The 22879-nt window shown below is 33.4% G+C and overlaps 4 protein-coding genes and 1 long non-coding RNA gene across 14 annotated transcripts; 1 reads left to right on the top strand and 4 right to left on the bottom strand.

Moving 5' to 3' along the window:
• Positions 1–6629: 6629 nt before the first annotated feature.
• On the bottom strand, positions 6630–8950 carry LOC102614042 (polyol transporter 5). 3 transcript variants are annotated; one of them, XM_025097748.2, is made up of 3 exons: positions 8455–8950; positions 6897–8392; positions 6630–6751 (listed from the first exon to the last, which is right to left on the bottom strand). In XM_025097748.2, the coding sequence occupies exons 1-2, from the start codon at positions 8591–8593 to the stop codon at positions 6918–6920; spliced, it is 1614 nt and encodes a 537-aa protein (XP_024953516.1). In that variant the 5' UTR covers positions 8594–8950; the 3' UTR covers positions 6630–6751; positions 6897–6917. The 3 variants fall into 3 exon arrangements, with proteins under 3 accessions (XP_024953516.1, XP_006475614.1, XP_006475615.1); XM_006475551.4 differs by lacking the exon at positions 6630–6751 and having other exon boundaries at positions 6819–8392; positions 8455–8948; XM_006475552.4 differs by lacking the exon at positions 6630–6751 and having other exon boundaries at positions 6819–8320; positions 8455–8942.
• A 314-nt stretch (positions 8951–9264) lies between these two features.
• LOC102613737 (polyol transporter 5-like) lies at positions 9265–12688 on the bottom strand. Of its 3 annotated transcripts, none has more exons than XM_025097961.2 (3): positions 12544–12688; positions 10837–11091; positions 9265–10715 (listed from the first exon to the last, which is right to left on the bottom strand). In XM_025097961.2, exons 2-3 carry the CDS (start codon positions 11087–11089, stop codon positions 9343–9345), a joined length of 1626 nt encoding a protein of 541 aa, XP_024953729.1. In that variant the 5' UTR covers positions 11090–11091; positions 12544–12688; the 3' UTR covers positions 9265–9342. The 3 variants fall into 3 exon arrangements, with proteins under 3 accessions (XP_024953729.1, XP_006475613.1, XP_052291454.1); XM_006475550.3 differs by lacking the exon at positions 12544–12688 and adding an exon at positions 11355–11521; XM_052435494.1 differs by lacking the exon at positions 12544–12688 and adding an exon at positions 11355–11521 and having other exon boundaries at positions 10837–11083.
• Positions 12646–13491, top strand: LOC112498004 (uncharacterized). Of its 2 annotated transcripts, none has more exons than XR_008052585.1 (2): positions 12646–12784; positions 12897–13491. It is a non-coding gene; the product is annotated as an uncharacterized LOC112498004 (long non-coding RNA). The 2 variants fall into 2 exon arrangements; XR_003065087.2 differs by having other exon boundaries at positions 12893–13491.
• Positions 13492–13690: 199 nt separating this feature from the next.
• Positions 13691–17243, bottom strand: LOC102613449 (uncharacterized). The gene is made up of 5 exons (XM_006475549.4): positions 16745–17243; positions 16578–16615; positions 15747–16017; positions 15002–15285; positions 13691–14298 (listed from the first exon to the last, which is right to left on the bottom strand). The coding sequence occupies exons 1-5, from the start codon at positions 17102–17104 to the stop codon at positions 13866–13868; spliced, it is 1386 nt and encodes a 461-aa protein (XP_006475612.1). The 5' UTR covers positions 17105–17243; the 3' UTR covers positions 13691–13865.
• A 1402-nt stretch (positions 17244–18645) lies between these two features.
• LOC102612867 (probable U3 small nucleolar RNA-associated protein 11) lies at positions 18646–22209 on the bottom strand. 5 transcript variants are annotated; one of them, XM_025097879.2, is made up of 10 exons: positions 21941–22209; positions 20799–20929; positions 20617–20707; positions 20402–20493; positions 20222–20315; positions 20044–20123; positions 19393–19476; positions 19149–19275; positions 18953–19050; positions 18646–18878 (listed from the first exon to the last, which is right to left on the bottom strand). In XM_025097879.2, the coding sequence occupies exons 2-9, from the start codon at positions 20852–20854 to the stop codon at positions 18958–18960; spliced, it is 717 nt and encodes a 238-aa protein (XP_024953647.1). In that variant the 5' UTR covers positions 20855–20929; positions 21941–22209; the 3' UTR covers positions 18646–18878; positions 18953–18957. The 5 variants fall into 5 exon arrangements, with proteins under 5 accessions (XP_024953647.1, XP_024953646.1, XP_052298128.1 ...); XM_025097878.2 differs by having other exon boundaries at positions 18962–19050; XM_052442168.1 differs by having other exon boundaries at positions 18962–19050; positions 19149–19248.
• Between the last annotated feature and the right edge of the window lie 670 nt (positions 22210–22879).

The raw sequence follows: 22879 nt of genomic DNA, 5'->3' as shown, positions 1-22879 counted from the left end.
TAAGCCCTTTCAATATGCTTGGTGACTATAAGACAAGAGTATTCGACCAAAGTTTGAGCCAAGCTTGTAAGATAAGAAAGAAATTGAAAGAACGAGATAGTTATGAGGTTCGGCTTGGTTGCATTGGAATTTCAAAATCAAACCTCATGGGCCCTATTTTGATTATGAAAGTTCATGTACATGGTACATGGCTGAGAACTATTCAAGAAACAAAAGGCTGCGCAAAAATTAAAGCACTAAACGATGAAAAAATGAGTCAGTCCATTACTATCTCTATTACGAGTCAACCTACCATGCAGCGCTGTATCTCATACAGCACATGCATGCAACCGGTACAACCGGTTTTTAACCGGATAATATAATGAAAATTATATTTTTATTTGTTTTTAATGTGAAAAAATTATGAAAAAATTTGGAAAAAAAAGAGTAAAATTTTAATTAAATAAGGAAAAAGATTGTAATAATTTAAAATTTAAAAATAGTACAAAAAATATAAACATATCACAAAATGGTTACATTCCTACTTATTTTGTCACATTCCAATATTTATAATGCATATTTCAAGTTTACTTTTCAAATTCCTATTTCTAGTAATGATTTATCTAAATTTTTGTAAGTTGTTTCAACTCATTTTCCCACTAGCTTTTGGTTCTATATTTCCACTCTTTTCATCAACTTCCATATTTTTTGATAGATATTTCAAGTTTATTTTCATATCTCTACAATTTGTTAAACTTTATCTAGTTTTTGGTAAATTATTTCGATTTATTTTTCCACCACTTTTTTGTTCTATATTCCTACTCGTTTTATTAAATTCCAACATTTTGTTTAGAAATTTCAAGTTCAATTTTTAGATCTCTATTTTCTGTTAAAATTTATCAAATTCTTGTTAAGTTATTTCAACTTTTGGGTTAACTTCTTCTACTCTTGTTTCCACTACTTTTTGGTTCTTTATTCCAATTCTTTTAATTGATTTCTAATATTTTGGTTAAATATTTCAAGTTCATTTTATAGATCTCAACTTATTGTTAAACTTTATCATATTCTTGTTAAGTTCTTCGAACTTTTAGGTTATGCTCCCCAACTCTTGTTTCCACCATTTTTTTTGTTTTATATTTCTACTCTTTTCATTGAATTTAAGTATTTTTCGTGAATGTTTCAAGTTTATTTTTTGATCCCTAATTATTGTTGGATTTATCATATTCTTGGTAACTCTTTCCGAATTTTAGGTTAACCTCTTCAACTCTTTTTTCCACCACTTTTTGGTTTTATATTCCTACTCTTTTTATTGAATTCCAACATTTTATTTGGAAATTTCAAGTTAAATTTCTAAATTCCCACTTTCAATTAAAATTTATCAAATTCTTAGTAAGTTGTTTCAATTTATTTTTCCACCGGTTATTCGTTCTATATTTCCACTCTTCTTATTGAATTCCAAATTTTTAGGTTGATTTTTCAAGTTTATTTTTTATATCTCTATATCCTGTTAGACTTTATCTAGTTATCGTTAAGTTGTTCCAACTTATTTTTCCAGCACTTTGTGGTTCAATATTTCTGCTCTTTTTATTGAATTTCAAATTTTGGGTAAATATGTCAAATTTACTTTTTAGATCCCTACTTTGCGTTAGAATTTATCAAATCTTTGTTAAGTTATTTCAACTTTTGGGTAACTTCTTCCACTCTTGTTCCCACTACTTTTTGTATTTGTATTCCAATTCTTTTAATTAATTTCTAATATTTTGGTTAAATATTTCAAGTTCATTTTATAGATCTCAACTTATTGTTAAACTTTATCATATTTTTCTTAAGTTCTTCGAACTTTTAAGTTATGCTCCTCAACTCTTGTTTTCACCATTTTTTTTGTTCTATATTTCTACTCTTTTCATTTAATTTAAGTATTTTTCGTGAATGTTTCAAGTTTATTTTTTGATCCCTAATTATTGTTGGATTTATCATATTCTTGGTAACTCTTTCCAAATTTTAGGTTAACCTCTTCAACTCTTTTTTCCACCACTTTTTGGTTTTATATTCCTACTCTTTTTATTGAATTCCCACTTTTTGTTTGGAAATTTCAAGTTTAATTTTTAGATCCCCACTTTCCATTAAAATTTATCAAATTCTTGGTAAGTTGTTTCAATTCATTTTTCCACCAGTTATTTGTTCTATATTTCCACTCTTCTTATTAAATTTCAAATTTTTAGGTTAACATTTCAAGTTTATTTTTTATATCTCTATATCCTGTTAGACTTTATCTAGTTATCGCTAAGTTATTCCAACTTATCTTTTCACAACTTTTTTGTTCAATATTTCTACTCTTTTCATTGAATTTCAAATTTTGGGTAAATATGTCAAATTTACTTTTCAGATCCCTATTTCGTGTTTGAATTTATCAAATTCATGATAAGTTATTTCAACTTTTAGGTTAACTTCTTCTACTCTTGTTCCCACAACTTTTTGGTTCTGTATTCCAACTCTTTTTATTGATTTCTAACATTTTACTTAGATATTTCAAGTTTATTTTCTAGTTCTCGACTTATTATTAAACTTTATCATATTTTTGTTAAGTTCTTCAAACTTTTAAGTTATGCTCCTCAACTCTTGTTAAACTCTAATAATGGTTTTATGTTCCTATTATTTTTATTATATTCCAACACTACCAGTACATGTTTCAGGTTCTTTTTTTTTACTAATAATAAATTACTTGTTGAAAATAACAATAATATCAATAAGGCAAATTATGGTTGACCCCTTACTATTTTAACAAATATCAATTTACCACATAATACTAAGAATTTTTTTATTGCAACCCTTCATCATTTTCAACATTTTGAGTCCATAATCTAAGTCCTTTTTTTTTTCATCTTCATTACTTCATGCAATCTTTTGAGTTTGATTGTATGTATACTTGAGCTTTTAACTTTTATACATATCTATTCTCATTGTAATCATTTTAATTAATAGCGTTTAATTATATTAAAAATAAATCTATGCATTTATTTTCATCTTTCTCTTTACTTTTCAAATTAATTGCTTTAGTTTTTCATAACGTCAACGGTAAATAAATAAATAACAAGTAAGAAGGATTGCAATTGCTATGCTTCTAAAGCTATGATGATATAAGTTAAGTTACAAAAATACTTTAATTTACAAGATTAAAGTTTAGTTAATCTATTTTAGTTGAGCATCTCTATTTTTTTTTCTGTGTGCTTGTTGGATATTACTACAGTTATTATTATTAATATCATATCCTGTGGGATTTATAATTAAATATAATAAGAATGTACATATGTCCTACGCTATTTTTGCACTCGATGGATATCATTAACATTTTGATTATGCAATTGATTTTTGCAAGTTACAAAAGAGTGATGATGTATGACAAAACTTCCACGGATAAATTTGTTGTGACCATTCAAAATCTAAAAATTCATTTTTGTAATTTGTAAATAATATTTTCATTGAGGCGGTAGTTTTACTTGCCAAAATTTTTCTATGTATAAATTTTACATAAAAAAGATATATTTTAAACTTTTGTGCTAATATAAAATTAATTTTCTACAAATATATTGATAATTTAATATAGATGAGATATATTACTTTGTAAGTATATTAATAATCACGTTGTGGGTACTAATTAATGCAGTTGTAAATCATTTGAATTAAAAACAAAATAGTTGATGTTTGAATCCATGGGAGTAAATTTAGTTGTTATTAAGCTAAATTAGCCACTTAGGCTTTAGCCCAGTGGTGAACCATTGACCTTATGGTGCGTTTACGTCATAGAATGAGAATGTGGTAGAATAGGAATGGGCTGGGAATGAGAATGAGTTGGAATGAGAATGCGATTTTAATGTTTACTCGGCAAAAATAAATGGGAATGAGAATGTGCTGAAATGTCATTGATGTATTTACTTGACAAAATAAATGGGAATGAGGAATGTGAATGAAAATCAATTTACCAAAATACTTATAGTATTAATAATTAATAAAAATAATTAATTTATCATTATTAACAATATTATCATTATTGTTGTTTTTATTATTACTATTATTATTAACATTTATTATTATTAAATTTTATTGACTTTATTATTTTAGTTATTATTAATTATTGTTATTATTATTTTTATTAATATTATCATTATTAACATTTATTATTATTATTATTAAATTTTATTAACTTTATTATTTTAATTATTATTAATTATTGTTAATATTATTTTTATTAATATTATTATTAACATTTATTATTATTTTTAATTAATATCATTTTTATATCTAGATAATGAAAATTAGATTATTATTACTATTAAATTTTATTAACTTTATTATTTTAGTTATTATTAATTATTTTTATTATTATTTTTATTAATAATAATAAAAATAATGATAAATTAATTATTTTTATTAATTATTATTTTTATCATTATTTTTATTGTTAATAATGATAATATTAATAATAAAAATAAAAATAATTAATAATAACTAAAATAATAAAGTTAATAAAATTTGATAATAATAATAATTATCATTAATGACATTTAAAATAATAATAAATTTTTGATAAATTAAAATAATAAAATTAATTGTGATTTGAATGAGGGTAATTTAGAAAATATGAAAAAATTAGAGGAATACAAAAGTAAACATATATTTCATTCACATTCCCAACCCCCGGGAATGAGATTCCCATTCCTTATTCCCAAATTGTGTGGGACCCACACATTTTATTCTCATTCCCAAATTACATTTTGCCAAGTAAATATATGTTTCATTTTTATTCCTTCATTCTCATTCCTCATTCCATGAAGTAAACACACCATTAAAGTAAAACATGACTATGAGGGCAATAATTCGAGTCCTCATAGACTCAAACTCCCTTAATTAAACATAATTATATGGAGATTATTTGTAAAATTTTTCTCCCTTACGAAATACAAGTGGAGTGGAGACACTCCTCCTCCGTGAGGGTTATTTGTCTGGGCACTTACTTCATAGAATTTAAAATGTAATAATATAAGTCTCAGTTTGTATATCTAATTGTAAATATCAGTGTAATAATCTGCTGTTATAACAGTTGTAAATATCTGTGTAATACAGTAACATGATGCTTAATCAGTTAAAAAAAACTAAATTGAAAAAATTATATTCAAATTCAATTTCTTTTACCACTAGAATAAAAGTATATAAATTAAATTTAGCGAGAATTACAGTGAAAACATATTTCATGTGGCAAAGATTATAACAAGCTTAAGACGTATAAATAAAAATGAATTTAAAAGACTATATTTCTCCCCAATGGCATAAAATGTTTTAAAAGTAAATTTAGTAAAACATACTGCTTACTATGAAAATGAATTTATATTTTTCATATTTTTAAATAATTTAATTTTTTTTGGTTGTGATATAAATTAACTTAATTTCAAAAAAATATAGATATAAATTTAAGATTGAACATATTTTATAATACTTGCACATCATTTAGTAGACAAATCATGTACCCATATAGTGAGTGCAATGTTACTCAAATAATTTAATTTAATTTAGAAATATAACTGTCATGCTTAAATTATATAACTATAAGTATAACATAATACAACATTATTCAATATTAGTTGCATTCAAATTGTAATTATCCATGTTATGTACCATTATGAATTTGATTAATGTTTAACAAAAAAATTATTATAGCAAAAAGGATTAAATAAAATAATTAATCTCACTTAAGATAGTATGAATTAATTTGCACAAGAGATTGATTATGAGTTTTATTTAAAAATATCAAATATTAGATGCTTTATATTTTTGTAATATATGAATATTTGTTTTAGAGGGTATACATAAAACATACTAATATTGGCCACTAATAATAACAACAACAACATTTGAGGGGTAATTACGATGTTTGGAATGATAATTATTTGATAGTTGGATAAATATTGTCCTCATTTTAGTAGGTAGGGATTTAAGTCCTTGAATGTGAATCGTGAGATCCTGGAATTGATTTCTTCTAAATATCTGGAAATAAATCGATTTCGTTATATGTTTAGATACTCGGATTCTAATGTAATTAAAAGTTGATAAAATTATTTTGATAGTTTTGTAAGCAAAATATCATTATATTTATTACATAATATTAAAAATAGTGCAATTAATAAATTAAATTTTTTAATTAATATATAATTATTTCCATTTATTATATTTAAATAGTATTCTCATTAGTACATAAGTTACATTTTTTAAGGCAAAATATCATTAAATTTATAATGTAATATTAAGAAAAATAATATAATTATTTTTATTTAAATATATTAGTCCAATTAATTTTATTTAATTATGTTTCTTTTAGGATATAAGTTAAATATATTAACTATATTTTCCATGAATCAAAAGAAAAAGGAAGTATTTTTTTGGTGTAAAGTTGAGGGGGTCTTTGATAATTTACTAGTTTTGAATTGATTATCTTAATATTTCCTAAAATGAGGGAGTTCTATGATAGTTTCTTTTAACATTTGCCGCTTTAAGCGATTAAAAGGAGCGAATCGGTGGCCGGTTACATCCGCATTATTAAAAAAATAATAAAGGCAGCTGCATGACATGCAGCACTGCATTACAGCCCGACCCCTCTATTACATGTATATCCCCACCAAAGTCAATATTGCAGTGCATGATCAGCACCTGTTCCCAAGAACTTTTGTCTTCGAGTCGTCAACCATTTTCCTCTTCCTTTTTTCTATTTGCATATTCTTCCCTTTTGTACATGAAGACAAATTAAACATTTTTGTTTTTCAACATAAGAAAATATGACACAAAATTAATTCTCAGGGACAGTAATCATGGTATGCACATGCCACATGAACGGATAGATGTACTTAATCAAATGAAAGATCTCTCACTTTGCCAATCAGTAGACGCATTTATTTTTCACTCGTTTCCGTTTGTTGCTTCTCATTCTCATCCCTGCTTGTATCATCATTATCACCCCCAAATAGAGCTTGCATTTCCTCTAAAGTCTTTCCTTTTGTCTCCGGCAAAAAGACATAAAAGAAAATAGTCCCCACTGTTGTGATTCCGGCAAGCAGGAAAAAAGTTCCCCCAAATGAGAGCCTGTGGGAAATGCTCAGAAATGTCATTGAAATCACTCCACTCACCAGCCTGTTCACTGATATGGCCAGGGCCGAACCTTGGGCTCGTAATCTCAGTGGGAATATCTCTGAAGAATAGACCCATGTGATGGGTCCAAGCCCAATTGAAAAGAATGACACAAAAGCACACACTGCAATTATACACAGCACAACCACCACAGTTGGAGTGCTGCCTTCAAGAATCTTTGATCCAATGCCCAATAAAAGCAACGACCCAACCATCCCACTTGAGCCTAGCAACAACAGCGGGCGTCTCCCAAATTTGTCCAAGTGCAGTGCCGATAGAACCACAAAAAACGTTTTGGCTAGTCCCATAACTACGTTGATACCAAACAGCACCGGCTTGCGGTGAATTCCAGCACCTTTAAACACTGCTGGTGTGTAGTAAATCACAGCATCATTTCCTGAAGCTTGCATGAAGAAGTTAATACCAACGGCTGCAATGAGCATCCGACGAACAGCTGGAGTCGGTTTCAATATAAGATCTTTCCACACCCCCTCTCCCGTGAAATTACCTTTTGGTGGTCCTTGATCATCATCAGGTCCTGAAGGGGAAGACTCCTTTGCTGCCTTGATCATATCATCGAGTCTTTCTTTAGCTTCCTGCTCTGTATCAGAAACTTTGAGCAGAACCCTCTTTGCCTCGTCGTATCTACTCTTCATGACAAGCCAACGAGGGGATTCAGGCATGATCAAAACACCCACACCAATAACAGCTGCGGGCACAGCGGCCAGGCCTAACATAATTCTCCAGTTGATGTTTCCAGGGAGACCAGATAATGCGTAGTTAAAAACATAACCCGACAGGATACCGAGAACGATGAAGACTTCGGGGAGCGAGGTAAGGAAGCCACGTTTCATTGTGGGTGAGATCTCGGCTGTGTACACTGGGGAGATCATGAGGGAGTAGCCAACGCCAATACCAGCAATCATGCGGCCTACGATGAGAAATGGGTAGTTTGGTGCCAGTCCCATTGCAAGGGCACCTACTAGAAATGTTGCGGCTGCTACCACAATTGTGTATCGCCTGCCTATGTAATCTGAGGTTTTCCCCGAGGCCAGTGACCCTATTAGTGAAAACACATTCAAAATCCCCACCAGCACCTCTACTTGGACTTCCGTTATCTCAAGATCTTCTTTGATGTAAAGAACTGCACCACTCATCACTCCAATGTCTACAGCGTCACCGGCAGTCACGTCGTCACCACACCATCGTCCGATTACAATTGCATGCCAAATATTTATATCTTAACATTTTTTAGTAGAAATTAAAAGCAATTAGGAAAAAGGGAATTGAATGAAGACTCACCGTAACCCAATAGAATTGAGTTAATCGAGGCCAAAAGAGCACAGATGAAGGCATACTTGTTGAGCCCTTTCTTTTGACGACCCGTACCCGCTTCTACATTTTGATGATCATCGGGTCCTCCTGCTTCAGCGGTCTCCATTTTCAGCTCTCCCACTACAACCAATTCGGCAGAGAAGCTGATATCTAGCCGAATGGATCTGGGTTTTCAGGAGTGAATAACGGAGTCGGTTTTGATACTTGTTATTGGGTCTGAATTTTTTTTAAAAAAAAAAAAATCCAACCGACCCAACCACAAAATGATGACCAAACTGCCTGGCGTTATACGAGGAAAAGCACAACACGTTTCTCAGTTTGCAGATAAGATACTCTTTCGCTGTTATGATGTGTGGCCTTTACAATTTTATCCAATCTTCTGTTTCCTCGTAAACTTAAAAACTCTCATGTTATTGCAAGAGAGGAGGTTCTTATAGTAACTGTGGTCTTTGCTCTCGATTGTCCAAGGCCCAAACAGGATGCGTTTCTTTTGATCAGTTTATGGGTATTTACACTTCACTATTATCTTGAGATTAAAGTTTGCATTAATATTATCCAAAACAAGATGGTTCAGTTCAGCCAAATATGGAAACACACATGCTATGCCTATAAAAGGAATATTAGTTTTATGGATAATTACTGATATCCTAAAATGGGAGCAAAAATATTTGGACCCAGACATCTATGGTGATCTTTTAAAAATTGTATATCACACTTAAGTACTTATATATTTTTATTCAAATTTTTAATATTGTGAGTCAGAAAGAAAAAAGAAAGTGTCATTGAAACTGTATGTTATGAAAACCAGTACTCAATTGTATCTGAAACCTATATATTACAGGAATTGATGATGTTCTAAATTAGTGTAATGGGTCTATCAAGAGTATGATTATCATGGGCTTTGTCCTCGAAGAGAAGCCCAATATCTTCTAGACTCTTGCCTTTCGTTTCAGGTAAAAAGAAATAAAAGAAAACCGTGCCCACTGCCGTGATTCCAGATAGTATAAAGAACATTCCTCCAAATGTTACTGCCCTAGAAATGCTTAGAAAACTCATGGCGACAATCCCACTCACCAACCTGTTAACTGATATTGCCAAGCTTGAACCCTGAGCTCTAAACTTTGTTGGAAATATCTCTGATGAGTAGACCCATGTAATGGGCCCAAGCCCAATTGAAAAGAACGAGACGGCAGCACATACAGCTATCACACACAAGGCAATGGCCCATGCCGGCTTGATATCAGACTGATCCAGATACTTGGAGCCCAGGCCTAGCACAGCTAGTGAAACAGCCATTCCTGTAGAGCCCAACATCAGCAAAGGCCTCCTCCCAAAGTGATCCAAGTAAAGAGCTGATATCAACACAAAGGACGTTTTGGCAATTCCCATGATCACTGTCACCCCCACAAGTTGTTTCTTGCTGTTGATTCCCGCATCCTTGAACACTTCAGGGCTGTAATAAACAACAGCATCATTGCCTGAAGCTTGCATGAAGAAGTTAACACCAATTGCTGCAATGAGGATTCGGCGAAGGGGTCGAGATGGTCTTAATAGTAGCTCTTTCCAAACACCTTGACCCTGCCAATTGTTTGAAGAAGCTGCATGGCCTAAATCTGCAATAGTTCTGGTCATTTCATTAAGTCTGAATTCGGCTTCCTCGACGCTGTCTGATGTTTTGATCAGAGCCTGTTTTGCGTCAGCAAACCGGCCTTTCATTACCAGCCAACGAGGGGATTCAGGCATTGCTATGACACCGAATGCAACAGCTATTGCTGGCAATGCTGCTAGTCCAAGCATAAGCCTCCAGTTTATGTGTTCAGGAAGACCTGATAAAGCATAATTGGATATGTAACCCAGTAAAATTCCAAAATTGATGAAAACTTCAGGGAGCGAGGAGAGGAAGCCTCGGGTCATCGCAGGAGAGATCTCTGTGGTATAGACCGGGGCAATCATGAGAGAGTAACCAACTCCAATGCCTGACACTACCCTTCCAGCCATGAGGAAAAGAAAGGATGGTGCAAGCCCCATTAGCAGTGCACCTAATAGAAATGTGGCTGCTGCTAGGACAATTGTGTACCGCCTGCCAATACAATCAGACGTCTTACCCGCAGCGAGTGATCCAATTAATGAACATACATTTAGAGAACCAACCAAGACCTCAACTTGGATTGATGTTATATTAAGGTTGTCCCGGATGTAAAGTATCGCACCACTCATTACCCCAATGTCTGCACAATAAATTTACAGCGTGATGAGCTTCAGTTTTTGTTAACAAAGATCTGAGGAGAATTAATGTCAGAAATGTTCAATGTTATAAAATTAATGCTACAGAAACAGAACAGAACTCACCGTAGCCCAATAGAATAGAGTTTGTGGAGGCCAAGATGGCACCAGTGAGCGCATATTTATTGAAACGAGGCTTCTTTCTTTGAAGAGATACGCCTGGCAGGTCCGTGTGCTTTTGAGATGCAACTTCAGATGCCTGCTTGTGCCATAGCTCCTCATGTCTCCTTTGACCTTCTTTAGCAGCAGGAGATTCTGAATCTGGAAGAAGGTAGTAACAATCTTGTTTGTCCCGTTTATGGGAAGAGCTGAACTGCATGACTGGAAGATTAAATCAGAAAACCTATCACACTGAATTGAAACAATAAGGAATATAACTGAAGGGCGTGTGCTCAACACAAACTTAATGCTATTATAATAGGACCAGCTCAGAACTACAGAAAGTGGAATATATCTATATATATATAACTGAAGGCTTTTCCTTTAATAAAGCCACTTTCTCCAAAAGTAGGAAAACCAGGCACGCTACTTCCTATTGTGAATCTGTTAAGAAATTATTAGAAAAAAAAAAGATATGGACCTACCCAACAACACAGAAAGCATACTTATATTGACATTATAATAAGAAAATCTGTGTGGTTGATTCCACTGCCACTAGCATAAATCATGATGTTGCTTAAATTTTGCATAGAACACGTTCAATTTTTATATTGAGAATACAAACTGTCCACAATTGCAGTGTGAACACAAATACGGAAGAGAATATTCATTTAAAATATTTCAAGACGTGGACTCGACTTAAAGGAAGCCAGCCCTATCCAGAACCAGAAATGAGTAAACATATCCAATTACGCTCTCCATTATTGTTAATTTTATAACTTAAAAACAGTTTTGCTTTGATCAGCTGTTTACAACTGCTTCTTAAGACAACTCACGTTTCATTTCTATTTCGCTGTCCATATCCGTAAACACAAGTCTGCTACGTAAGCACTGATTTAAAATCCAAGATTTCCACCTATTTTAATCCAACCTAATATAAAATAAAATCTTTCTCATCCCAATCCATTTATAATATCCATGTGTACCAAAATGAAATCACTAGTAATACGTGCACATCACAAGGCAGGTCTATGATCTATCGTGTGATTAATTAATTGATAATGAAAGGCACCTGAATCAACATGGTAAACGTGGCTTGCGGCTGCCGATATTCGGAAATTTGGCATTGAATCAGATTTATCGCTATACAAACAAGAAAATCAATATTTTGAATTCGTCAAACATTTGCTTTTGGAGGATTTCTATTGAAAATTAAATTCCGCAAATCATGACGGCTGAAAAGTCCACATGGGGGAAAAGGATGGAGGAAGGAATATGAATCCCGTTCTTCATAAGAATATTTGCACACACTATCCCAAAATTGCATGAGCAATTTAGAAGAATGTTTAAATCAGAAAAGCAAGTCTGAGAATTACTCGCAGCTTAGCATTAGCTAGAAGTCTTGACTAGAATTCAATATTTACCATTCAGCCAGCCGAATCTAAGTAAAGTTGCAGATTTTGACATAATGAGCTAGTGATGCACAACAGGATCACAAAGTTCCTATGGCATGAAATAAGCTTATCATGGCAAAAAATTTGGTCTAAAGATTTCCACTTTCCATTACTTGTAAAGCTTGAGTCAGAATGTCTCCAATCAAAGTTGATATATTTTTAACCATTAACGTATAAAACACGAGGAAAAGGAAAAAATGATAAGACAGTAAGTTGGTACCTTTTCTAGAGTTTCATGAATGTTTATGAATCTCACATAGTTCTTGAATCTCCTCTTTCTCGTAGAAATAACTCACAGGCGCCCATTTTGTGTCCACAAGCATTGTTGAAAGCGGCGACCAACAAACAGTGTACGCACAAGTCACTGCTAAGGGGTGACACCTCCTGGATTCTCGTCGAGTTTTAGATAAAAGCAGAGCAATTGGGTATCTTCAGAAACACCCAGAACAGAAAGAAAAATGGTAATTTCTTTCCCTTGTATCAATCTCAAAACAGAAAAATATTGTCACCCTCATTAGAGTTGATAGTAATGATGATGATGATGATGGTGTTGTATCTTTGTAATGGAGGCAGGGCAAAGGAACACGGAGCTTCGGGAAGAGAAGGAACAAGACTCACACGCTATGGGTGCGGTGTGGCCGTCGCAGCTTCCATCTCCAGCATAGTCGCTGCAGCTCATGTGGCTTTCCCTCTAGTCGTATAAATGTGTATAATGCTTCTATTGTTGATCTGTTACAGTTTGTATTTTTAATTTTCTTGGATAATTAGATAACTGGAGAGCATGAAGGCAATTCGGAGAAAGACTACTGGGACAGGGAATGAGGTATCTACGTACGGTGCCTTTGGATTCAAGACTAACTTCAGAGAAGGTATATTTGGAATTTCATTGTTTGGTAAGAATGCCAGCTTTCCATTTGACACATTGTGATATTGTTGGCTCCGAGGATTAATGGAGCTGCAGCGGCTTCAGCGTCATCATAGTTTGTTATGTTAGGAATTATGCTGTTGAGTTTGGATTCTAGTTTTGGATGTTTGTTTGAATAGTTAGACGGTTAACTTATAGCCTAGGCTAAGGTTCTGCTTTTGTGTTTCTAGTTTTTATAACTCCTGTTGCACAAATGTTCTAGAATGTTGAATGACCAAATAATGAAGAGGTCTCTGTTTGTGATGTCAATTGTCATGTGTTTAAGCTTTATAATTTTCTTTTTAAGACTTTTAAGAGTGAATCTTCTTAGAAATGCGTCAAACACTCCACCTTTGTTGGTAGAGATTTTGGATTCAAATTTACATTCAACAATCGTTACATCTATAATCTGGATGCAGCTACGCAACAAAATTATACGAAAATGGACGGAAGGAAGGAAGAATAACACGGCAACTTTGATCTCAATTGATTTCAATTATATTTTACAGTTTTAAGATTGTAGCTTGACAAACAAATCACTACACCTTTGATATGACATGGGTGGATAAATTTACAAAGGCATTTGCAGATTACCTTGGCCTCGTGAATTTTAATGACTGAAAAACAGATTGAGATTTTCACATCGGTTCAACATACTGGTGAACTTCGGATGCAATTTGGGAGATCCAATTCACTGTTGTGCCGAAAAAGAGTTCCCAAAACCAGAGATCCAGTGCAAGGACTGAAGAAAAAATAAGCAATGCTAAAGTCTGGTATCGGTTCAATGGCCAACCTAAAACTTCAGCCATTGTCTTCAGAAATGGAAAGGAACTGCTACTCAAGTCACGGTTTCTTATGGACCATGCTGTTATCCACTGAACCCGAGATGGAAGAAGGTCGAACTCCTCCCTTAATCGCCTTCCCAAGTCTGGCATGTGGCCACCACCATACAGGATGGCAATCCTGTTGTGGCCCTCATCAATTGCTCTTCTAAGAGCTTCAATTGCAGCTCTGTTCCTCTCGCCAATGATGACAGAGCTCTCCTCCACATCTGCAGTCACTTGAGTGAACCTATACAATAGATGGTATGATCAATCCACTAATTGGCAAGACTTTTCACCAAATAAAACACACATAGCACAGCACATCTGTGCATCATTTTTATCCCCAGCCCCATGCCCAACATTTTCCTACGATGATCAAACACTATACCTTATAGGTTTCTGCAGAACTGTTGTGCTTCAACTTAACTTTGAAAGTAACATAACTAAGATACTTGGTAAAAACATCTACTTTTACTAGGTAGCTAATATTTACCATCCACCCGCACACTTGTACATTACAGCTAGCAATTCCATCTCACAATGACTGTGAAGTAGAAGCCATTATGCCTCAATCAAAAACATAACCGCAAGACAAGTAGCTTAAAAAACTTTTAAGGTTACAGATTTAGGACTAGCGGCAGACCACCAACGGATCAAAATAAAAAGTGTTTGGCTAGTACTCTTATCAGAGATTTTCTCTTAGAAATAAATGATGGCAAACTTTGCATGCTTAAAATCATTTTTCATCTGTGGCAAAGACAAGTAACTCTCATGATTTCATTATTAACTAAAAGAGCCACTGTTACCAAACCAGAATAACCAAGGTAATAAGAGAATTTTAACACCAACATACAAGAGACTGGTAAGTCATATAACATGAGACATTAGTTATCACACCACAAAGCAGGTAAACAACTACATATAAACCAAAATAACTGATTAATACTCACTCAGATGTTAGTCGCTTTGCCAGGAAGACCTTCATTGCAGCACCAAAATCAAGCATAGATAATGCTTCTAGTTCTGGATATTCTGGTGGCTGACTTCCTACATCAGCACAGACACTTCCAATTATGAGAAGGCCTACAAGGGGCATTGGAAGTACACGTGAAGCCCATAAAAGCTTGGATCTCCAAGGATCAAGGTCTTTTGGAATTGAAGGTTGCACCATAGCTTTAGTTGATTTGAGAGTCATATCCCTTGCAAATGTAAATAAGCTTTCACCTTTCTCAAGCTGAAAGCAAAGATAAAATGGTATTAGATGTAGGAGTCAGCTGTCATTCACAAACAGAGCAAAATGCACCAAGTTTGCAAGAGAAAAAAGTACAGGAATGCATCAAACCCCAAGAAACATACATGGCCATTTATGGTCTAAACTAAAATAATAATTAAAAATATAGGTTTCATCAACACCTGGAAGTGCAGGGACAATACACTTAAAGAAAGCCTAAAACCTGGGCTCCCTCTCACAGTTTTTCATTATTTGTTGTATCTTGTATTTGAAACATCTTGAATCATCTGGCTAATATATAGAATATAATATGAGAACATAGGAATGAAGTACATTAAAAACATGTATTATTTTTAGCCTTCATGATCATGCTCTCATTCATTACATCAATTTAAGAAGTGAAACCAATAAAGTGGTACTAAGAGTGAGAGAAAGGCAAATCATAAAAGAAAAAGACAAGTAACCTGAAGTAACTTGAAGGTCTCATAATCAAGATCTGCATGGTACCAATTCTCAGCCTGGTAATCAAGACAGTCTAATTGGAAATCAAGCATAAGAATTCGAGCCATCTGCCGCTGGATGCATCCTAGAATGTTGAAACCTCGTGAGCGTGAACCTTTGAGCTTCTTCGTATCCACAGAATTTCTTCTTTTCTCTAAACTCTCCCGGCTAGCTACCATCTCATAAAGGACACAATCATAGAGTTCAAGTTCCCTCTGGAGGGTTTCAAAGTACCTTCACAGCAATATTTATCTTTCAAAGTGGTTTGATTGGAAAAATAAATACAATAACCAACTGAGCCAACAAAACAAAAATTCACACGAGCCTGGGGATCAGTAGTCATCAGCAAGTAAAATCTCACAAGGGGCTCAACCTATTCTTTCCACCGACAAGGCAAAAGCAAAATGCTACTTCTATGCATATTTATTCTTTAAGGTACTCATAATTTGATGCATGGTTGATTAGTCAAAATTATATGTAAAATTAAGAGTTAAAAAACATAATCCAATGCTTCATGCCTGTTTCCTCGATTTGTCCCCATAACAGGCTGCAATTGGGGTTACAAATTACAATTTGCCCTTATGTGAGTAGCACCAATCAATTTACAAGGGTTACACACGGGCACTCACTCCCTAGTTACTCATCTAAACCTCTTAACTTACACTGATTTTTGGCGGCAAAATTGCCAACTTGCACACATTTTAGCTTCCAATAATTAATAGCTATAATAATAAATATTGACAGTGCAATCAAAAAGGAAAGATTTAAGAAAGTTATACTACAAGTAAACGTACTCTTTATCCGCGATATGAATTGTTGAAACCAAGTCAACCTGAAAACTCCAAAATTAAAATTTTTTTTTTTTAAGAAAAGAAAAATTGTAGAATTGGGAATGAACAAGAAAACAGGTGAAGCACTAAAACAAAAAAAGAAATAAAAAATAAAAAAAGAATAAGAATACCTGAAGAAAAGGAGGAAGAAGGGACCAAGGAAACTTCTTTCGATAAGTGACGACAGCAGTCTGAAGCTGGCCGCTGCCTCCACCATTGCTTCCTCTTTTGAATCTCATAAAATCTGCTATCGAATTGTTCTCCAAGAACTGCTCCGCAGAGCCATCTTCGATCTGCTGCCGCGCCGATGAGGATGACGAGGCAGCAGCAGCGGCGAGTATTTTATTAAAGGAGTGACATTTGCGAGGTTTTTGCTTTAGAAATTTAATAGGATTTGGTTTTAATAAAGGCGCAAAGCAACTGAGACGAGACGATGTGGTGCAGCATGAATCGGTGCTTGAATTTGATGCAAATGCAAGTATTGACACCATTACTTTGCCTCCTTTCTTCCTCTGTCTTCTTCTTTTTGTTTTTAAAGAAAATTATTTTTTTCAAAAAAAAAAATAACGGAGAGAAGAAGAGGATTGGGTTTTGTGCTCAGCAGATTTTTTTTTTTTTTTTTTTTTTTTTCAATTTACGGTTTTCTGTTGATTCTGTTAGATTACCACTATTACTATTTTTGTTTTTTTGCTATCACTTCTTGTGATGTCATATTTTTGACTTGCACGCTGTGCTCAGAGTCAATTCATTTAAATCTGAATAATATTCCACAAAATAACAATATTTATAATAATAATTGGCATACGTTAAATAAATATAAAAAAAATACAAGACATAAATTAAACAAAAAATAGTAGTAAAAAATGTTAAAATTAATTAGATGTACGTTTCAACTATTATACATGATAATTCTACAACATATTATTGTCAATAGTTAATATAAACAAATGTACTTGATTTATCCAATACTCATTAGTGGAATTGATAATTCCATGAAAATTATGGTAATTTGTTTCTCAATATTCATATAAGGTTTTGCTAAGTTACATTTCAAGTAATTTACAGTCCATGTAAAATAATACAAAATTAACAACATGCTCACCAATTTTTACATGGACTGTAAGTTACTTAAAAATGTAACTTAACAAGACCCATTCATATTTATATATATAGCCTCAATTGTTTCTAATTCTTACACCTCTCTTTTAATTTTAATTAAGCTGTTTGCCCCTACATAGAAAAAAAAATTGTTTACAATTTAATTTAAAAATTATAAAATGTCGAAGAATCTCAAATTCATCATCTTGGCATTGTTTGTAGTGACAAGCACTGAAAGCATATTTGTTTTAAGTACTAAGACTGATCAAGAATTTAAGTCATATGTTTTATCTTCTACAAATTCTACAATATCACCTGATAGTTTTTGCTCAGGATTCACAACTGAAGAATGTTTGATCAAGAAGGCTAAGTATGTTCCATATTTAATCCCCTATAACGATGAATACTTTTGTAACAACCATCAATTGTAGAGAAATTGATGTTATATATTAATAAAATAAGAAATTAATAATTGTGATTATATGATATCTTGTGTGTGTTATATGATATTGATTTTATTGTGTGTGGATATTACTAAACCAATTTATGAGCGAGCACTCTATTGATTATCGATAATGACTAAACAATTTTAATTGTTTTGCCAAGTTGTGACAAAAAATATTCTATTTAACACCCATATTTTATCTTTTTCTTTTAATTTCTAAACTGTCTTTTAATATATTTTTTATTTTTTATTCTAAAATTCAGGAGGTGTGACCATTCGCAATAGACAGCTGGCGCATGGCTGTGTTTTGTTCCATTTACTCACCTTAATTACTGATTTTAGTTATATTTATAAGGGTTTTCCAAGTTACATTCATGAAGGATATGGCTTTTTCAAATCAAACCAGAGGCACACAGACCCTAATTACACATTACCCCTAAGTTCACCCCCAAATTCAATTAAAATACAGCCTAATGAAAAGATCCTGCATTAATTTAAAGATAAAATTGATTGAAGTTAAACCATACGACAAAAACTACAGCCAAAACATCACTCAAAAAATTCAATTGGATGTCAGTCTACACTTAGAAATTATTAGGATTACATTTTGAAATTATTCAACACTCCGTTCCAGTTTCCACACCCATCATCATCATTCATCAGCTCCTTCATGCAAACTGCTCGGTCCTGCCTAATTCAGCCCCAGCTCATGAATTATCAGTCTACCAGACAAAATTCCTTAGTAACAAAACAAGTGGACTGGGCCTAATTTGACAAAATTCCCTAAAAAATGTACCCTCTTTACCGCTTTCGCTCAGACCGCCACTTATATGCAGGCTTGGAGGATGGACAGACAATCTCTTCTTCATGTAGTTTGCGTTTCCGGCCCTTTTTCTAATCATTAAAAAATGGAGAAATATTTTCAGTAGCCTCAACGTCCAAGTCCAACACAATAGACAGATAGAGAAAGGGAGTAAGAGATCGTTTTATACCTGTAATTCCTTCTGCAATGACATATCCATAAACAGCTTTTCCAACTCCTGTACTCTCTTTTTCCTCCCTTCTAGTTCTCTGTAGGAAGCAGCAGTCTTCCTGCAAACGGAAAATATGCAACACAGTCTGTGTCTCTGTGAAGAGTTGGAAAACAGCTCAGGTTGAACAACATCAGACAAGAATAAGCTCAGGTTGTGGAGAGTAATTTTGTCCAACACAATGCATTAAACATTCAACAACTACCTCTTAATGTGATCAGGAATGTCGTCAAAAACAGGCAATGTAGCTTTTCGTCCAGATATATATTTTATTTCTTTTGTCTCTTCCCTGCACGAAATACAATAAGTACAGAACAAAAGTAATCCAAATATGCACCGTAACTTCAAATCAAATATTGCAAGGATCTGCAGATTGCTTAACATGTTGTAGCAAATTCAAGCTAAAATGGGAAAAAGAAAAAAGCAAAGATAAATATGAAGGGAGGAGAACTAATTGCACCAGACAACTCAAAACATTGGAAAATACTCCAGATTTTCAGCACTCGCATCGTAATAATACTTTCTGACACAAAAGAGCCCAACAGTACAATGCTAATAATGCTACTTGAAATTTTATTAAACTAAGAGCTAATATATTAATGGCATTGAAAAAAACAATTAGTGTACTAATAATGTTATAGTTAGCATCACATTACACGACTGAGGTATTCTAACTCAGTATTCAAATTAAAAACGGAGGAGATAACCACATAAAAATTCAGAAGTTATAAAAGTAACAATCATTCAAGCACTCTTATCTTTATTAAGAATCTACATATTCTCCATATATAAGATTGCCAACAAGTCCAGAATATTATTGCCTTCAGAAAAAAATGGAAGCTTTGATAACATAAACCTGTCTTCAGCATAGTAAACATGTCTGCTAGATAGATTACTATCAAGAGAGTGCAACATGGTAGTTAACTTTTCAATTTTCTGCACCAAAAAATAGTTTTTTAAAGAACTATGTCGAATGTAATTGAAAAGGCAATCCTTATATGCACCATAAACACAATATAGAAGCAATTTCTTACATTTCTTTCACTTTGCAGTTTCTGAAGAATATATCCTATATCCTGGGTCTTCATCAAAATAAGTTCTTCTTGAGTGTACTTGTTTGCCTCACTCCTAAAAGAATAAGACCAAGCAGTCAATCACAATTTGCAAACAAGAAGAAATTATTACGAAGAAAAGCAATGCGATGGTAAACTTACTCTAGTCTGTGCACTCCATCAACAATTTTCGTTTTGATCATTTTGAGGTAAAATTCATCCGGGTTCCTAAATGCTGCCTTCTCTTTGAGTCTCTGTAACCACACAGAACAAAGCACAGCCATGCACAAGCATGGACAATATCTAACAATTAAATAGAAGTGAAGACGAATGACAATGCAGGAATTAAAACATAATTGTGGCAGTAGAAATGTCACCCGTATAGTCTCCTCCTTCTTGTGATATGCTTTTGCACGAACAACATAGTCCTTGTGCTTTTCAAGAAGCCCAAACTTCTTCCTCGATTGCCTATCATGGATCAAAGATATTTCATCTCAAAAGGGTTTCCAAATAACTTCCCAAAAGGAAAGAACTTTAAAAAGAAAAAGTAGTCACTTACGGTTGAGCTCTCTCCTTATGAGCCCTTCTAGGAATTGCATTCCTAAGAGAAGACATTTTATGATCACGCTGTCAATGTATTCCAAATTGATGCTTCACTAAAGACTGTTCAAAGTTTTGGTATCTTAGTTGCTGCAAATTTGAAACCAGCACAACAAAAATATAAGAAGAGTATAAATAAGAAAGTACACGTTTAGGTTCATTATGATAAATCAATCGGCAAGATATAGTTACAATAACTTAACAAGATTAAAATCCATATTTTTTATAAACATCTTATAAATTTGTTTTTATTTTTCTTCTAAAAGAATTAATTATTTACTACTGAAATAATTTTCTTCATTGTATTGTCTCTTAACATCAAACTTTCATATTTTTTATAAACAATAAATTTATATCAGCTGACTTTCAGTTATTAACTCTAAACTTGATAAGATTGAAAAGCGCAAATAAATTCTAGAAAAGAAATTAAAATATTTAGAAAAAATACATTATTGTAGTAACAGATGCACAAACACAGCCACGTGAGTTTTCTTTTTCAATAATTTTAATTCAAGCCCAAATAATGTCTAAAATTAAGAAAATTACAAAAATCATTCTAGATTTTGGTTCGGTTTGACAAACATTATGACAAAAATCAAATCAATTATGATCATCTATTCCAGTACATTTCTCGTTACAATCTCATATTTATTTGCGAACAAGATTCCGACATTTGACAAACCCAAAATTCATTTTACCACCATAAGTTTTGTTAATTTCATTTCATTTCATTGATAATTAATTTAGTCTAAAATCAAACTTCTATATTATTCTTTATATTAATAGAGTGAAAAAATGCATCAACCTCATTACAATCTCATAATATACATTCCAGTATATTCCTCGTTACAATCTCATATTCATTTCAGTGCACCAATTATCCACATCCAATTTCATTAGCAACAGCATCATGACCGAAATCAAATTATAAAAAACTGTATGAATGCCGAATGGAAGGAAAAAAAAATTAAAATATCTGATGCCGAGTATTAAATTAGACTACGAACCACAACTCAACCGAGTAATTAATTTGATTAATTGAATTAAGGACAAAAATTAACGAAAAATAAATAAAAATAAAGAACGAAGTCAACAACTCACCGTCTCCGGCGGCCGGCACGATGTCAATGGCTGAATGAGGTTGCGAAGGTAACAGCTGCCAGCTGGCAACGAGATGGCTGAATCACGACCACGATCTGCCGTCTGCCACCTGCCGCGAGCTAATCAGAAACTGAATCACGATTGCGTGAGTGACGGGCTGACGGAGAGCATGAGAGTGAGATGCCGACCGGAGACGCCACGGAGAGAGTGAGAGAGCGAGGGGCTGGCGGCTGCTGCATCCGCCGGTCTGCGTGCATTTAGCCTTTTTTTTTTAAATTAAAGGTTCCTGAACCGAACGGTTCATGCGTTCGGTTCGGTTTTAGAAAAGAACCGAACATAAACCGTTGGGTGCAAGGAAATTGAAACCGTTCGGTTTTTGCCTGTTAAACCAAATCAAATGCCCAACCCTTGTCCGTACGATATTTAAAAGTATTGACTCACCAAATTAAATAAATGAGATTAATATAAACCGCAAAACATATATATATATAGATATATATATAGATGAATTCATTATCAAGGTCTGGAGTGGTGATCATGTTGACTAGACTCATGATTCTGTAGGAAGTGGTTCTCCTTGGCATATGTGTGCACAAGGAGGGATGCTTTCCTTCAAGCTGGCACTTCTCACATGGATAGAGGGCTTTAGTCTCAGTGGGAAAAGAGACAGATACCCTTCCTTCTTGGAATCGGCTTATTTTTGGGACCTCATGGATCTGTTGAGGCCTGTTGTTTTTCTCATACTCATTGATCCATTGTGGTGGAAAAATGAGTTAATTTTGCCTATAAGTCCTAGGTTGGAAGACTCTGCCATCACCAGCAAGAAACCTGGTAATAGGTTTGCCAAAACTGCTCATAAAGAACAGATGGGTTTGGACTTTATAGGTCATGGTGTGGTGGATTGCCAAGGCAGATTCGTCAGGTTTCATGGTTAAACCA

Source organism: Citrus sinensis, chromosome 1 (genome assembly GCF_022201045.2).
Source record: "Citrus sinensis cultivar Valencia sweet orange chromosome 1, DVS_A1.0, whole genome shotgun sequence".
Lineage (NCBI taxonomy): Eukaryota > Viridiplantae > Streptophyta > Magnoliopsida > Sapindales > Rutaceae > Citrus > Citrus sinensis.
The sequence above is the reverse complement of the archived record's forward strand: the minus strand, read 5'-3'. Positions and strand labels throughout refer to the sequence as shown.